At 40.4% G+C, this 18,360-nt stretch overlaps 1 protein-coding gene across 12 annotated transcripts in view; it reads right to left on the bottom strand.

Annotated features, from left to right (window-relative positions):
• Positions 1 to 18,360, bottom strand: part of PHKA2 (phosphorylase kinase regulatory subunit alpha 2) — an 81,921-nt gene that overhangs the window by 50,135 nt on the left and 13,426 nt on the right. For all 12 annotated transcript variants that reach the window (XM_067723405.1, XM_067723406.1, XM_067723404.1 and 9 more), the window contains exon 2: positions 2,250 to 2,408. In XM_067723405.1, coding sequence (XP_067579506.1) covers positions 2,250 to 2,408 — 159 coding nt within the window. The remainder of the gene's footprint in view (positions 1 to 2,249; positions 2,409 to 18,360) is intronic.

The raw sequence follows: 18,360 nt of genomic DNA, 5'->3' as shown, positions 1-18,360 counted from the left end.
CCAAAGTCTGAAATGGATCACCCTTCAGATTCTTCCATCTCTAAAATCCTAGGAGTCTAGAGTATAATCTCACTTTATGTCATAAACTCTTTTGATGCAGAAAATATTACCTCATAATTAAAAGATATAATTAACAGTTATAATTAACATTTCCTATGGTGTGCAGCGTAAACATTTGCCAATCGACTTCCCCTCAAATAAAGAAAAGTTATTTTCCATTGTGAAGAAGCACAGTGGTTCCCAACTGGTGGTGACATTACCATCCCTGGGGATGGGGGAGCATCTGGAAATGTGGGGTGGAGGCATTTTTATTGTCACCATGATGGGGGTGGGAGCTACAGCCATTTAGTGAGTAAGGACTAAGGACACTATATGTCCTGCAACTCATGGGACAGTCTCACACAATAACAACTGTACTGCCTAAGCCCCAAATGCAATAGTGTCCCTGTTGAGGATCATTGGAAGATCCTGTGTTATTTTCCATAATCAAGGGAGATGTCTTCTTTAGTTATTAACCACACTCAACAAATCAAACAATGTGGCCTATTTGTGCCTCTCTATTGTCAGTCACAGATAGGCAAATCTAGTCTACTCTAACCCAGATCAGAAATTGCTTAGAGGAGAGGTTGTGTGTGTGTGTGTGTGTGTGTGTGTGTGTGTGTGTGCGCACGCATGCATGTGAGTGTGAATAGACAGGCATGGGTTTACTTGGATTTTGTGTCAGAGGAGGATAGGAAGTTTGGAGGACATGAATGTCAAATTATTACACTGTTAAATGAATGATTCACTTATGTAATAGCCAAGTTCTTAGAGGAGCATTCAGTGCTTGCTGTATGCATTTTCTTTTTTAAAATTAATTAATTAATAAATTAATTATTTTATTTGTTGGCTGCATTGGGTCTTCGTTGCTGTGTGTGGGCTTTCTCTAGTTGTGGCAAGCGGGGGCTACTCATTGTCGTGATGTGCAGGCTTCTCAATGCAGTGGCTTCTCTTGTTGCGGAGCACAGGCTCTAGGCACGTGGGCTGCAGTAGTTGTGGCACGCAGGCTCAGTAGTTGTGGCTCACGGGCCCTAGCGCACAGGCTCAGTAGTTGTGGCACACGGGCTTAGTTGCTCTGCGGCATGTGGGTTCTTCCCAGACTAGGGCTCAAATCCGTGTCCCCTGCATTGGCAGGAGGATTCCTAACCACTGCGCCACCAGGGAAGTCCCTATGTGCATTTTCAATACTACCCATTCTTGCCTTACCTCCAAGACTGGGTGATTTCATTACCTCATACTCAGCATGCCTAGTCAAATCCAGACTGTCCTTTCCTTGCTCACACAGACAGGCTTCCTCTCTTAGCTTCCCTACTGCTGTCAAGGCTGCCGCCACTCATGCCCACTTTGGTTGCTATAAACAATCACCAATTGGGCCGTAAGAACTCTCCCTGGACCTGACAATCCACTGGCTGTGCCAGCCAATGAGAAATGATGAATCAAAGACAAATCCCAAACGCTCTCATGCCAAGAGATCTATACTTCTATACATCAATGCTCCTTACTTCAATGCTATTACTCAAAACACTCTGAAAATACTTCCTGTGCTCAGGGGCAGATTATTTTCTTACATACTTAGTGATGGGCAAGTCTTCGCTTTGGTGGGTATGCTGGTTTCTAATTTTGGAAAACAATAAAAGGTCCTCATTGTGCTGTATGGTAACACAGGCACAAAAATTGGACACCACCAATGTGGTTCAAAATTAAAGGGTGACTATAAATTAAAAAGACTGCTTTAGAATGACTCAAACTGAAAGGCATTTTTAAAGGAAATTCCAAACATGTTTTAAGCAGTGGCAATAATGTTTGGATAAATATCCTTTCAACATGATTACTCCAAAGAGTATACACTTTGGAATGTGTAGTTCTGGTGTGCTGACTCTTTAAAAACTATCATATTAGTTTACAATGACATCTTGTATATAAGTATGTATAAAATTGACAGAGCACGTGTGAGAGAAATGTAGCTAGTTAGAAATTTGGATGTCTATTCAGTGCGATTTTTTGTTGTTTTTTTATGGAGGGAAAAATCTCAAAAGGAGAGACACATGAGAGGCTGAGACCACCAAAGTGCCTCCCCAAAATATACTATAGCAGAAATGGAGGAGAAGCCTGTACCAGACTGTTTTGCACACACAGCTACCTCCTTGTAGGCTTTTCAGTTCAAGGAAAAGGTGCTGAGCGGCCAAGCCACGGCTGCCAGTCAGCCTTACCTGCTCCAACTCGTAGGCCTTGGCTTTGTCCTCATCGCGGTCAGCATTCTTGCGGTAGGCCATGCCCAGGCCCCACACAGCCAGGATGCTGTAGATGTTATCCCGCACCCAGGCGTCCTTCTGCTCGTGACTGGCTGACAGCAGCCCCGTGACGGGATTCTATCAGAGAAGACAAAACGATTCAGCACGGCCTTTCACCTAGCTCCTGGGCAATGAACGCTCACCCTAATCGGGGCACGAGGGCCGGGATGAGAAGTGAAGAGACCCTGCCACCAACAGTGTGATCTTGGGTGAGAAATGACATCACTTTTTCTAGGCTTTGGTTTTCTCATCTGTATAATGAGGATATTAGACTAAAAAAATCTCTGAGGGATCTTCTAACTTGTGAGTACTTGTTCTTTGGCTTTCAGACCAGACCATACTGTTGTAAGTAACGAACAGAAGAAACAGCAAACAGAAAAAGCCTTCAAGGCTTTTACAAATGTGCATTACACAATTAGATCTTCCTCTCCCTTTGTGTTTCCACACCATTTAGTAAAGCACTGAACATGGGAGCAAGAGGCCCCACTCTACCACTCTAGCTCTGTGTGACCGGGGAAGCCACCTACCTTAAAAAGGAGGTGCCGAGCAAGGGGCCATCAGGGGCTTCCCTGGTGGCACAGTGGTTGGGAATCCGCCTGCCAGTGCAGGGGGCATGGGTTCGATCCCTGGTCCGGGAGGATCCCACGTGCTGCGGAGCAACTAAGCCCATGCGCCACAAATACTGAGCATGCGCTCTAGAGCCCGCGAGCCACAACTACTGAGGCTGCGCGCCTAGAGCCCGTGCTCCACAACAAGAGAAGCCACCGCAATGAGAAGCCTGCACACCGCAACGAAGAGTAGCCCCCGCTCGCCGCAACTAGAGAAAAGCCCAAGCAAAGCAACAAAGACCCAACGCAGCCAAAAATTAATTAATTAATTAATTAATTATTTTTAAAAGGGGGTGGCCATCAGGGTTCCTATGTAGCTATGGTATCACCAGTATTTAAAAGGGCAGCTGAGTCACTAAAAAGCCAGACCTTCACAAAAAGTGTACACAAATGTTCATCACAGCATTATTCATAGTAGCCCAAAAGAGGAAACAACCCAAGTGTCCATCAACTGATAAATGGATAAACAAAATGTGATCCATACGAACAATGAAATATTATTCAGCAATAAAAAGGAATGAAGTACTAATACATGCTACAGCATGGATGAACCTTGAAAACATTACACTAAGAAGTCAGTCACAAAAGTCTACATACTGTATGATTCCAATTGTACAGAATGTCCAGAATAGGAAATCTATAGAGATAGAAAGTAGATTAGTAGTTGTCTAGGGCTGTGGGTAGGAGTGGGATGGGAGGAAATGGGGAGTGAGTGAGTGAGTGAGTGAGTGACTGCTAACAGGTTTTTTCCTTTCTGGGGGTGATGAAAACGTTCTAAACTTGACTGTGGTTATGATGTACAACTCTGTGAATATGCTAAAACCCATTAAATTGTACATGCTAGATGAATTGTATGGTGAGTAAATTATATCTCAATAAAGCTATTACTTTTTTAAGAATCTAGTCTTAATAAACTCTGTGCCTAGAAATAAAATGGATAAGATAGGAAAAGAGTCACATAAAGATAAAGCCTCTGTTGACTTTCCTGAAATTATGCAAAGAAATATGTATCTAATAAAATACATCATAGCAATCAGAACCCTGCCAGCTTAAATTATTATTCAAAAGGGTACCAAATTATTTACAAGAGGGCTCATTAAAAAACGCTGCTGGGTACTTTCAAAGTGATACTGCCAAGGTTACTGGGTAAAAAAAATATTGGCATAGTTTCAGATGATCCCACCTCAGGAATTAAATATTTGACTTCCTCTTTAATCTATGCCCTCTTCAAAAACATCTAAAACGCAACTGATGGGCCTTCAGGGGCAGCAGCATTCAGTGTATTGACACTGTTCTACAGCCAACAACTACAGATCAATGATATTAAAGTCAACCAGAAGTGAAGTCTAGGAATGGCTGAGGGACGGTATGAGTCATTCCAATAGTGGACTATTGGAGTTCTTTTTTAAAAAATCACTATGCACCAACAAGGTATAGCATAAGCATCTTTATCTGTTCTGGGTCCTGTTGGATAAACTCAGGGCAGGAAACCATCAGGAGGTGCACAGAAAGAACTCAGCCCCTTCCTGGCGTACCCATCAACCATGAGTCCACTGAGACAAACAGCCTTCCAATGACACAGCAGTGACTGCTTACACAGCGCCAAGTGTGGTTTGGATTATGAAATGTCACTGTTAACTGAAAGTCACCTCTTTGGTTCTTTAGTTTGGGTTTAACTATAAGTGGATTAGTTCATCCCCACCCAGAGCTAAACTGTCTCAGCCTCATTCCACTACAGAGAAGCAGTCTGGGTGTTTCAGGGGATTCCCATATTCAAAACTGCATACACAAGCCATGTTAAATTAGAGTGCTGCTGCACTCAGCAAAAGGAATACCTACTATTATGAACTGAAAGCCTGTGTCTCCCCAAAATTCATACGTTGAAATCTAATTCCCAATGTGACAGTATTTGAAAGTGGGGCCTTTGGGAGATAATCAGGTCATGTGGGCAGAGCTCTCATGAAGGGGATTAGCGCCCTTATAGGAAGAGGAGGGGGCAGCTACGAGGAGAGCTACAAAGAGTCAACGGTAGTGTCCCAATGCAGTATTAGAGGAGGTAGCACAGACCTGCACTGGGACTCAGCACTCCTGCTGTAGGGAAACTGACAATGACATCCTTAAACTGTAGAAGAAGAGGTCCAAAACAGATGAGCCTAACATAAACCGTGCTTCATCAAGGGCAAGGGGCCAACAGCTGGGCAGTTTCTCTTTTAAATCCAGTCATTTGTCGGCCCCTCTCCAACATTTGTTCATTTCTAATTTAGGGGAAGTGCCTTTCCTGGCTCCTGTTTATGGGAAAAAAGGGTAGGACCCTAAGGCTTAGAATGGACTGGGCCCAGGGCTTGGCCCCTATACTGTCATAACAACACTAAAATCTTGGTGGCTTATATTTCTCGCCCATGTCTTGTGTCCATCCCTTTTCAGCTGTGGTTCTGCTCTGTGTTACCTTCCATCTAGGAACCAGGCTACTGGGACAGCCTTATGCCCACAACACTGCCCATCTCATGGCAGAGGAGAAGACAGACAGTGAACGATGAGCTGCCTCTTACAGCTGCTGGTTAGAACTGACACATATCACTTCCTCTCACGTCTCATTGTTGAAAGCAAGTCACATGGCCATTCCTAAGTTCCACAGGGTAAGGATGTGGAAGCCTCTCCCAGGAGTGAGAAGCAAATAACTGTGAACAACCATTATGTGAATAATTATTATCACTATTACTTTTTAGGTATGAAAATTATATTTATTTAAACCAAGGAAAGAAATCACAAGTTATGAATATTAAAAGCTGACCAACATCACAAAATCTGTACCTGCCTTAGACACTTCAGTAATACTTTTTATTTTTGAATTGCTGAATTTTATTTTATTTACTTTTTTATACAGTTTATTTTATACATATTAGTGTATCCGTGTCAATGCCAATCTCCCAATTCATCCCACCACCACCACCACCCCTGCCATTTTCCCCCCTTGGTGTCCATACATTTTTTCTCTACATCTGTGTCTCTATTTCTGCCCTGCAAACGGGTTCATCTGTACCATTTTTCTAGGTTCCACATATATGCGTTAATATACAATATTTGTTTTTCTCTTTCTGACTTACTTCACTCTGTATGCCAGTCTCTAGATCCATCCATTTCTCTACAAATGACCTAATTTCATTCCATTTTATGGCTGAGTAATATTCCATTGTATATATGTACTTTTTTTTAACATCTTTATTGGAGTATAATTGCTTTACAATGGTGTGTTAGTTTCTGCTGTATAACAAAATGAATCAGCTACACATATACATACATCCCCATATCTCCTCCCCTTTGCGTCTCCCTCCCTCCGACCTTCCCTATCCCACCCCTCTAGGTGGTCACCAAGCACCGAGCTGATCTCCCTGCGCTATGCAGCTGCTTCCCACTAGCTATCTATTCTACATTTGGTAGTGTATATATGTCCATGCCACTCTCTCACTTCATCCCAGCTTACCCTTCCCCCTCCCCGTGTCCTCAAGTCCGTTTGCTACGTCTGCATCTTTATTCTTGTCCTGCCCCTAGGTTCTTCATAACCATTTTTTTGATTTCATATATATGTGATAGCATACGGTATTTGTTTTTCTTTCTGACTGACTTCACTCTGTATGACAGACTCTAGGTCCATCCACCTCACTACAAATAACTCAATTTTGTTTCTTTTTATGGCAGAGTAATATTCCACTGTACATATGTGCCACATCTTCTTTACCCATTCACCTGTACATGGACACTTAGGTTGCTTCCATGACCTGGCTACTGTAAACAGTGCTGCAACGAACAGTGCGGTGCATGTATCTTTTTGAATTATGGTTTTCTCTGGGTACATGCCCAGTAGTGGGACTGTTGGATCATATGGTAATTCTATTTTTAGTTCTTTAAGGAACCTCCATACTGTTCTCCAGAGTGGCTGTATCAATTTACATTCCCACCAACAGTGCAAGAGGGTTCCCTTTCTCCACACCCTCTCCAGCATTTGTCGTTTGTAGATTTTCTGATGATGGCCATTCTGACTGGTGTGAGGTGATACCTCATTGTAGTTTTGATTGGCATTTCTCTAATAATTAGTGATGTTGAGCAGCTTTTCACGTGCTTCTTGGCCATCTGTATGTCTTCTTTGGAGAAATGTCTATTTAGGCCTTCTGCCCATTTCTTGATTGGGTTGTTTGTTTTTTTAATATTGAGCTGCATGAGCTGTTTATATATTTTGGAGATTAATCCTTTGTCTGTTGACTTGTTTGCAAATATTTTCTCCCATTCTGAGGGTTGTCTTTTTGTCTTGTTTGTAGGTTTCTTTTCAAAAGCTTTTAAGTTTCATTAGGTCCCATTTGTTAATTTTTGTTTTTATTTCCATTACTCTAGGAGGTGGATCAAAAAAGATCTTGCTATGATTTATGTCACAGAGTGTTCTTACTATGTTTTCAACTAAGACTTTTAAAGTGTCTGGTCTTACATTTAGGTCTCTAATCTACTTTGAGTCTATTTTTTGTGTATGGTGTTAGAGAGTGTTCTAATTTCATTCTTTTACATGTAGCTGTCCAGTTTTCCCAGCACCACTTGTTGAAGAGACAGTCTTTTCTCCATTGTGTATCCTTGCCTCCTTTGTCATAGATTAGTTGACCATAGGTGCGTGGGTTTATCTCTGGGCTTTCTATCCTGTTGTATTGATCTATATTTCTGTTTTTGTGCCAGTCCCATCCTGTCTTGATTACTGTAGCTTTGTAGTACAGTGTGAAGTCGTGGAGTCTGATTCCTCCAGCTCCGTTTTTTTCCCTCAAGACTGCTTTGGCTATTCAGGATCTTTTGTGTCTCCATACAAATTTTAAAACTTTTTTGTTCTAGTTCTGTAAAAAATGCCACTGGTAATTTGATAGGGATTGCATTGAATCTGTAGATTGCTTTGGATAGTATAGTCATTTTCACAATATTGATTCTTCCAATCCGAGAACATGGTATAGTTCTCCATCTGTTTGTGTCATCTTTGATTTCTTTCATCAGTGTCTTACAATTTTCTGTGTACAGGTCTTTTACCTCCTTAAGTAGGTGTATTCCTAGGTATTTTATTCTTTTTGTTGCAATGGTGAATGGGACTGTTTCCTTAATTTCTCTTTCTGATCTTTCATTGTTAGTGTATAGGAATGCAAGAGATTTCTGTGCATTAACTTTGTATCCTGCAGGGCTTCCCTGGTGGCGCAGTGGTTAAGAATCCGCCTGCCAATGCAGGGGACACAGATTCGAACCCTGGTCTGGTAAGATCCCACATGCCACGGAGCAGCTAAGCCCGTGCACTACAACTACTGAGCCTGTGCTCTAGAGCCCACAAGCCACAACTACTGAAGCCCGCGTGCCTAGAGCCCATGCTCCACAACAAGAGAAGCCACCACAATGAGAAGCCCACACACCGCAATGAAGAGTAGCCCCCTCTTGCCACAGCTAGAGAAAGCCCACGTGCAGCAATGAAGACCCAATGCGGCCAAAAATAAATTTTTAAAAATAATAATAAATAAATAAATAAATTTTGTATTCTGCAACTTTACCAAATTCATTGATTAGCTCTAGTAGTTTTCTGGTGGTAGTTTTAGGATTCTCTATGTATAGTGTCATGTCATCTGCAAACAGTGACAGTTTTACTTCTTCTTTTCCAATTTGTATTCCTTTTATTTCTTTTTCTTCTCTGATTGCCATGGCTAGGACTTCCAAAACTATGTTAAATAAGAGTGGCGAGAGTGGACATCCTTGTCTTCTTCCTGATCTTAGAGGAAATGCTTTCAGTTTTTCACCATTGAGAATGATGTTTGCTGTGGGTTTGTTGTATATGCCCTTTTTATGTTGAGGTGGTTTCTCTCTATGTCCACTTTCTGGAGAGTTTCTATCATACATGGGTGTTGAATTTTTTCAAAAGCTTTTTCTGCATCTATTAAGATGATCATATGGTTTTTATTCATAAATTTGTTAATATGGTGTATCACATGTATTGATTTGCATATACTGAAGAATCTGTGTATCCCTGGGATAAATCCCACTTGACCATGGTGTATGATCCTTTTAATGTGTTGTTGGATTCTGTTTGCTAGTATTTTGTTGAGGATTTTTGCATCTACAATCATCAGTGATATTGGTGTGTAATTTCCTTTTTTTGTTGTATCTTTGTCTGGTTTTGGTATCAGGGTGACGGTGGCCTCATAGAAGGAGTCTGGGAGTGTTCCTTCCTTCGCAATTTTTTGGAAGAGTTTGAGAAGGACAGGTGTTAGCTCTTCTCTAAATGTTTGATAGAATTCACCTGTGAAGCCATCTGGGCCTGGACTTTTGTTTGTTGGAAGATTTTTAATCACAGTTTCAATTTCATTACTTGTGATTGGTCTGTTCATATTTTCTATTTCTTCCTGGTTCAGCCTTGGAAGGTTATACCTTTCTAAGAATTTGTCCATTTCTTCCAGGTTGTCCATTTTATTGGCATAGAGTTGCTTGTAGTAGTCTCTTATGATGCTTTGTGTTTCTGTGGTGTCTGCTGCAACTTCTCCTTTTTCTTTTCTAATTTTATTGAGTTGAGTCCTCTCCTTCTTTGTCTTGATGAGTCTGGCTAAAGGTTTATCAGTGTTGTTTATCTTCTCAAGGAACCAGGTTTTAGTTTTATTGATCCTTGCTATCGTTTCCTTTGTTTCTATTTCATTTATTTCTGCTCTGATCTTTATGATATCTTTCCTTCTACTAATTTTGGGTTTTGTTTCTTCTTCTTTCTCTAGTTCCTTTAGGTGGAAGGTTAGATTGTTTATTTGAGACTTTTCTTGTTTCTTGAGGTAGGCTGGTATTGCTATAAACTTCCCTCTTAGAACTGCTTTTGCTGCATGCCATAGGTTTTGGATCGTCGTGTTTTCGTTGTAATCTGTCTGTAGGTATTTTTTGATTTCCTCTGATTTCTTCAGTGATCTCTTGCTTATTTAGTAATGTATTGTTTAGCCTCCATGTGTTTGTGTTATTTATGCTTTTTTCCTTGTAATTGATTTCTAATCTCATAGCATTGTGGTCAGAAAAGGTACTTGATACGATTTCAATTTTCTTAAATTTACTGAGGCTTGATTTGTGACCCAAGATGTGATCTATCCTGGAGAATGTTCTGTGCACACTTGAGAAGAACGTGTAACGTGCTGTTTTGGGATGGAATGTCCTATAAATATCAATTAAATCTATCTGGTCTCTTGTGTCATTAAAAGCTTCTGTTTCCTTATTAATTTTCTGTCTGGATGATCTGTCCATTGGTGTAAGTGAGGTGTTAAAGTCCCCCACCATTATTGTGTTACTGTCGATTTCCTGTTTTACAGGTGTTAGCAGTTGCCTTATGTATTGAGGTGCTCCTATGTTGGGTGCATATATAATTGTTATATCTTCTTCTTGGATTGATCCCTTGATCATGATGTAGTGTCCTTCCTTGTCTCTTGTAGCATTCTTTATTTTAAAGTCTATTTTGTCTGATATGAGTATAGCTACTCCAGCTTTCTTTTGATTTCCATTTGCATGGAATATCTGTTTCCATCCCCTCACTTTCAGTCTGTGTGTGTCCCTAGGTCTGAAGTGGGTCTCTTGTAGACAACATATATATGGTATATATATATATACATATATATGTATATATGTATATACCATATATATACACCATATATATATGGTATATACATATATACATATATATGTATAGTATATATATATTATAATATATATATATACTATATATATACATATATATATTGTTTTTGTATCCATTCAGCGAGCATGTGTCTTTTGGTTGGAGCATTTAATCCATTCACATTTAAGGTAATTATCGATATGTATGTTCCTATAACCATTTTCTTAATTGTTATGGGTTTCTTTTTGTAGGCCCTATTATTCTCTTGTGTTTCCCACTTAGTGAAGTTCCTTTAGCATTTGTTGTAGAGCTTGTTTGGTGGTGCTGAATTCTCTTCGCTTTTGCTTGTCCGTAAAGCTTTTGATTTCTCTGTCGAATCTGAATGAGGTCCTTGCCGGGTAGAGTAATCTTGGTTGTAGGTTCTTCCCTTTCATCACTTTAAATATATAATGCTACTTCCTTCTGGCTTGTAGAGTTTCTTCTGAGAAATCAGCTGTTAACCTTATAGGAGTTCCCTTATATGTTATGTCGTGTTCCCCTTATGATTTCAATGATTTTTCTTTGTCTTTAATTTTTGTCTATTTGATTACTATATGTCTTGGTGTGTTTCCCTTGGGTTTATCCGGCCTGGGACTCTCTGTGCTTCCTGGACTTGGGTGGCTATTTCCTTTCCCATATTAGGGAAGTTTTTGACTACAATCTCTTCAAATATTTTCTCGGGTCCTTCCTCTGTCTCTTCTCCTTCTGGGACCCCTTTAATGCGAATGTTGTTGCATTTAATGTTGTCCCAGATGTCTCTTAGGCTGTCTTCATTTCTTTTCATTCTTTTTTCTTTATTCTGTTCCGCAGCAGTGAACTCCACCATTTTGTCTTCCAGGTCACTTATCCGTTCTTCTGCCTCAGTTATTCTGGTATTGATTCCTTCTAGTGTATTTTTCATTTCAGTTACTGTACTGTTCATCTCTGTTTGTTTGTTCTTTAATTCTTCCAGGTGTTTGTTCTTTAATTCTTCTAGGTCTCTGTTAAACATTTCTTGCATCTTCTCCATCTTTGCCTCCATTCTTTTTCCAAGGTCCTGGGTCATCTTCACTATCATTATTCTGAATTCTTTTTCTGGAAGGTTGCCTATCACCACTTCATTTAGTTGTTTTTCTGGGGTTTATCTTGTTCCCTCATCTGGTACAAAGTCCTCTGCCTTTTCATTTTGTCTATCGTTCCGTGAATGTGGTTTTCCTTCCACAGGCTGCAGAATTGTAGTTCTTCTTGCTTCTGCTGTCTGCCCTCTATGTGAACAATTATTATATGAATAATTGTGAACAACTATGCTGTCATGGTGACGTCACCTGCTAGCTGTGATGGGCTGGGAAACACCCCCACCTGCCGCCTCCACAGCCGAATCATTACTGAATCTAAAGTGCTCAGAGATTAAAATGGTGATGAATTACTTGCCTTTTGCTTTGGGGCTTATAAAAAAATTGTTAAAGTAATAAACTGAAATCCTACTCTTCAGCATAGGGAGAAGAGGGGAAACGAATTGAGATATTAACATCAGACAAAGTAGACTTCACAGCAAAGAAAACGACCAGGGATACAGAGAGATGTTACATAATAATGAAAGGGTCAGTTCCTATGAAGATATAATAATCCTAAATGTGTGTGCACCTAACAAGAGGAAAAGGGATACAGACATAGGGCCTAGAAAAGAATAGAGACCAGAAGTAGATCCACACACATATGACAAATTGACCTTTGACAAAGGTCTAAACACAAAGGGAGAAAGAACAGTCTTTTTAATAAATGGTATTGGAACAAATGAACATCCATATGCAAGAAAATGAATCTGAATCTAAATCCCACATCTTACACAACGTTAACTCAAAATGGATCAGAGATCTAAATGTAAAATGTAAACCTATAAAACTTCTGTAAGAAAACATAGAAGATGGGACTTCCCTGGTGGCGCAGTTGTTAAGAATCTGCCTGCCAACGCAGGGGATACAGGTTTGAGCCCTGGTCTGGGAAGATCCCACATGCCACAGAGCAACTAAGCCCATGCGGCACAACTACTGAGCCCGTGCTCTAGGGCCCGCGAGCCACAACTACTGAGCCCACGTGCCACAACTACTGCAGGCCACGTGCCTAGAGCCTGTGCTCTGCAACAAAGAGAAGCCACCGCGATGAGAAGCCCGCACATCACAACAATGAGCAGCCCCCGCTCGCCACAACTAGAGAAAGCCTGCACACAGCAACGACGACCCAAGGCAGCCAAATATAGATAAATAAAATAATTTTAAAAAGAAAGAAAACATAGAAGAAAAATCTTCATGACTTAAAATTAGGCAAAATTAGCCATGACACCAAAAGCACCATCCATAGAAGAAAAATCGATAAACTGGACTTTATCAAAATTAAAACCTTTTTCTCTGTGAAAGACACTTAAGAGATAAAAAGACAAGCTATAGACTGGGAGAAACTATTTGCAAGTCACATGTTCAACAAGGGAATTGTATCCAGCATATGGAAAGAACTCTCAAAACTCAACAGTAAGAAAACAACTTATTTAAAAATTGGTTGAAAAAAAACTTGAAAAGGGCTTCCCTGTTGGCACATTGGTTAAGAATCTGTCTGCCAATGCAGGGGACACGAGTTCGAGCCCTAGTCCAGGAAGATCCCACATGCCATGGAGCAACTAAGCCAGTGCGCCACAACTACTGAGCCCGCACTCTAGGGCCTGTGAACCACAACTACTGAAGCCCGCGTGCCTAGAGCCCGTGCTCCACAACAAGAGAAGCCACTGCAACAAGAAGCACGTGCACTGCAATGAAGAGCAGCCCCTGCTCGCCACAGAGGAAGCCCGTGTGCAGCAATGAAGACCCAACGCAGCCAAAAATAGATAAATAAAAATTTTTTAAAAAGGCCAACATCATTAGCTATTAAGGAAATGCAAATTAAAACCACTGTGAGATAGCACTACCTACCTATTGAAATGGCTAAAATAAAAAAATACTGCCAAACCACATGATCATTTCAACAGATGCAAAAAAAGCATTTGATAAAATTCAACATCTATTCATGTTAAAAACTCTTACCGAAGTGGGTATAGAGGGAACATATCTCAACATAATAAAAGCTATTTATGACAAACCCACAGCCAACATAAGACTCAGTGGTGAAAACCTGAAAGCCTTCCCACTAAAATCTGGAACAAGAGAAGGATGCCCACACTCACTTCTCTTCAACATAGTATTGGAAGTCCTAGCCACAGCAGTCAGACAAGAAAAAGAAATAAAAGGTATCCAAATTGGAAGGGAAGAGGTAAAACTGTCATTATATGCAGATAACATGATACTATATACAGAAAACCCTTAAGACTCCACACAAAAACTAGTAGAACTAATAAACGAATTCAGCAAGGTAGCAGGATACAAGATTAACAAACAGAAACCTTTTGCATTTCTTTACACAAACAATGAAATATCAGAAAGGCAAAGTAAAAAACAACCCCTTTTAAAATCACATAAAAAAAATATATAGGGGGCTTCCCTGGTGTCGCAGTGGTTTAGAGTCCGCCTGCTGATGCAGAAGACGCAGGTTCGTGCCCTGGTCCAGGAGGATCCCACATGCCGTGGAGCGGCTGGGCCCGTGGGCCATGGCCGCTGAGCCTGCGCATCCGGAGCCTGTGCTCCACAGCGGGAGAGGCCACAGCAGTGAGAGGCCCGCGTACCGCAAAATAATAATAAAAATAAAAAATATCTAGGAATAAACCTGACCAAGGAGGTGAAAGACTTATGTGCTGAGAACTATAAAACGTTGATTAAGGAAATTACAGATGATTCAAAGAAATGGAAAGATATCCCATGCTCCTGGATTGGAAGAATATTGTTAAAATGGCCATACTCCCCAAAGCAATCTACAGATTAAATGCGATCACTATCAAATTATCCATGACCTTTTTCACAGAACTAGAACAAATAATCCTAAAATTTATGTGGAACTATAAAAGACCTAGAATTGCCAAAATAAGCCTGAGGGAAAAGAACAAAGCAGGAGGTATAACCCACCCTGATTTCAGACTATACTACAAAGCTACAGTAATCAAAACAACATGGTACTGGCACAAAAACAGACATATGGATCAATGAAACAGAATAGAGAGCCCAGAAATAAATCCACACACCTATGATCAATTAATCTTCGGCAAAGGAGGCAAGAATATACAATGGAGAAAAGACAATCTCGTCAGCGAGTGGTGCTGGGCAAGCTGGACAGTCACATATAAATCAATGAAGTTAGAACACTCCCTCACACCATACACAAAAATAAACTCAAAATGGCTTAAAGACTTAAATATAAAACATGACACCATAAAAATCCTAGAAGAGAACACAGGCAAAACATTCTCTGACATAAATGTAAGAATGTTTTCTTAGATCAGTCTCCCAAGACAAGAGAAATAAAAGCAAATATAACAAATGGAACCAAATCAAACTTACAAGCTTTTGCACAGCAAAGGAAACCATAAACAAAATGAAAAGACAACCTACGGAATGGGAGAAAATATTTGCAAATGATGCAACTGACAAGGGCTTAATTTCTAAAATATACAAACAGCTCATACAACTCAATAACAAAAAAACAAACAACCCAATCAAAAAATGGGCAGAAGACCTAAAGAGGCATTTCTCCAAAGAAGACATACAGATAGCCAACAGACACATGAAAAGATACTCAACATTGCTAATTATTAAAATCAAAACTAGGGACTTCCCTGGTGGCACAGTGGTTAAGAATCCGCCTGCCAATGCAGGGGACACAGGTTTGAGCCCTGGTCTGGGAAGACCCCACATGACGCAGAGCAACTAAGCCCGTGTGCCACAACAACTGAGCCTGCGCTCTACAGCCCACGAGCCACAACTACTGAAGCCTGCGTTCCTAGAGCCTGTGCTCGCAACAAGAGAACCCACTGCAACAAGAAGCTCACACACTGTCACGAAGAGCAGCTCCTACTCAGTGCAGCTAGAGAACGCCTGAGCACAGCAATGAAGACCCAACACAGCCAAAAATAAATTAATTAAAAAAAAAATCAAAACTACAATGAGGTATCACCTCATACCAGTCAGAATGGCCATCATCAAAGTCTACAAATAACAAATGCCAGAGAGGGTACGGAGAAAAGGGAACCGTCCTACACTGTTGGTGGGAATGTAAACTGGTACAGCCACTATGGAAAACAGTATGGAGGTTCCTTAAAAAACTAGAAAGACAGCTACCGTGTGATCCAGCAATCCCACTCCTGGGCAGATATCTGGAGAAAACTGTAATTTGAAAAGATACATTCACCCCAACGTTCACAGCAGCACTACTTACAATAGCCAAGACATGGAAGCAACCTAAATGTCCATCAACAGATGAATGGATAAAGAAGATGGGTGATATATATATATATGTGTGTGTGTTTGTGTGTGTGTGTGTGTGTGTGTGTGTATACACAGACAATGGAATACTACTCTCCCATAAAAAAGAATGAAATAATGCCATATGCAGCAACATGGATGGACTTAGAGATTATCATACTAAGTAAGTCAGAAGAGAAAGACAAATATCATATATCACTTGCATGTGGAATCTAAAATATGGTACAAATGAACTTATTTACAAAAGAGAAACAGACTCACAGACATAGAAAATAAACTTATGGTTACCAGAGGGAAAAGGAGGTGGGGAGGGATAAATTAGGAGTTTGGAATGAGCAGATACAAACTACTATATATATAATAGATAAACAACAAGGTCCTATTGTATAGCACAGGGAACTATATTCAATATCCTGTAATAAACCATAATGGAAAAGAATATGAAAAAGAATATGTATATATATAACTGAGTCACTTTGCTGTACACCAGAAACACAACATTGTAAATCAAGTATACTTCAATAAATAAGTAAATAAATGAAAATTTAAAGTATAGAAAAACTAATGCCAATACTAAGCGTTAACAGGGGCATAGAGCCACTTGAATCCTCATACACTGTTGGTGGGAATGCAAAATAGTGCTGCCATTCTAGAAAAGAGTTTAGCGATTTCTAATGAAGTTAAACAGACACTTACCCTATGACCCAGCAAACCTGCTCCTAAGTATTTACCCTAGAGAAATGCAAACCTCTACATGCATGTTTAAAGCAGCTCGATCCATAACTGCCAGAAACTGTAAATAACTCAAATTTCCTTCAACGGGTGAATGGATAAACACACTGTGATATGTCCATATAATGAATACTACTCGGCAATGAAAAAGAACAAACTACTGATACACACGACAGCTTGGATGAATCTCGGGGGCATTATACTAAGTGAAAGAAGCCACTCTCAAAGGTTACATACCATATGATTCCACTTACATGACAATCTTGAAAAGACAAAACTATAGTGACACAGAACAAATCAGCGGTTTCTAGAGATTAGGGTTGGGTGGGATGTGTGACTATAAAGAGGTAGCAGGAGGGAGATTTTTTAGTCGAAGGAACTGCTTTGTATTTTGATTATGGTGGTGGTTACGTGACTCTATACATGTTTTAAAATTCATAGAACTGTAGTCTTTCTTTAGGAAACTCTGAAGAAGCATGAATCTTGGGAATGATTCAAACAGGTGGTAAATCCTCATTTTTGCTTTATAAGTAGAAAAGTGGGTAAAACAGGGGAGCTGCTTCAAGCATAGGAAATGGCTTATCCCTAGATTCAGAGATGAGATGGGTGAAACGGAGAATAGTAAACTCAAAGGACAGAGGTGAAGTTTAAGGAGGCAGAAGTTAGGGCAGTGAATTTCACTGAGGGTAACGGTACAGTGGTACAAGATGACCGAAGAAGACAGTGTACATGGCTCCCTAGGGTGGTGGGTATGTAGTTTAAAAACATATATTCAATGTTAAAATTATCAACCTGAAAAATAAAGATAATAAAAGCTCAAGTCTTCGTCATATACGCTCAAGAAACAACACTTATACAATCTTCTTGGTTGGTGGCAATACCAAGATGATACTGAGAGCAATCGGGGATGGGGAGGATTAACAACAGAAGAGAGCAGCGATGTTGAAAAGGTGGCATCCACTGCTCCTAAGAAGGCGTGTGCATGTGAGAGGAGGGGCAGGTAAGGGCTGCAAAGTGGATGCTGACCCAGAACAGCAGAACACTTAAGGACTTAGAAAACAGGTGGAAACAAAACTAGATACAATTCAACAAGAATTTATTTATTGGGCTTACGTGTTCAATAAATGTCTGCTTAACTAATTTTAGTAGCAATCACTCCCACACATTTGAGATGACTCAGCTCCCTTTACACATACACTCCCACTCCCAGGGCCCCAACAACTCTTTAAACAGAACCTCTTCTCTTTTTTCCAAATCACCCCCCCCACTCCCCCATCCCAGCAGCTACCCTTTGACCCAGCCACATCTTGCCCCAGTATTTAGGTACAAGAAATTTCAACTATACAACACTGCCTGCAAGTTTTAACAACGAACGACCTACGAACAGCATGTGAGTGGATACCAAAAAATCAAGGCTATGTTAATGGAAGTAGAGTTTTCAGAACAAGGGAAATGAGCATCTCACTGAACTGCCAGCCTGGCAGAGCACACCTGGCATACTGTCACTGCCAAACACCATGTTTGAAAAGGGATATTCCCTACCTGGAACATACCCAGAGGTTGGTCAGGGCTATGAAGAGGCTGAGAGCCACAGCTCATGAAGGGAGAATAGGGTGTTTAGAGAAGGTTTA

This window comes from Pseudorca crassidens, chromosome X (assembly GCF_039906515.1).
Source record: "Pseudorca crassidens isolate mPseCra1 chromosome X, mPseCra1.hap1, whole genome shotgun sequence".
Taxonomy (NCBI): domain Eukaryota; kingdom Metazoa; phylum Chordata; class Mammalia; order Artiodactyla; family Delphinidae; genus Pseudorca; species Pseudorca crassidens.
This window is presented reverse-complemented; position numbering and strand designations above follow the sequence as displayed.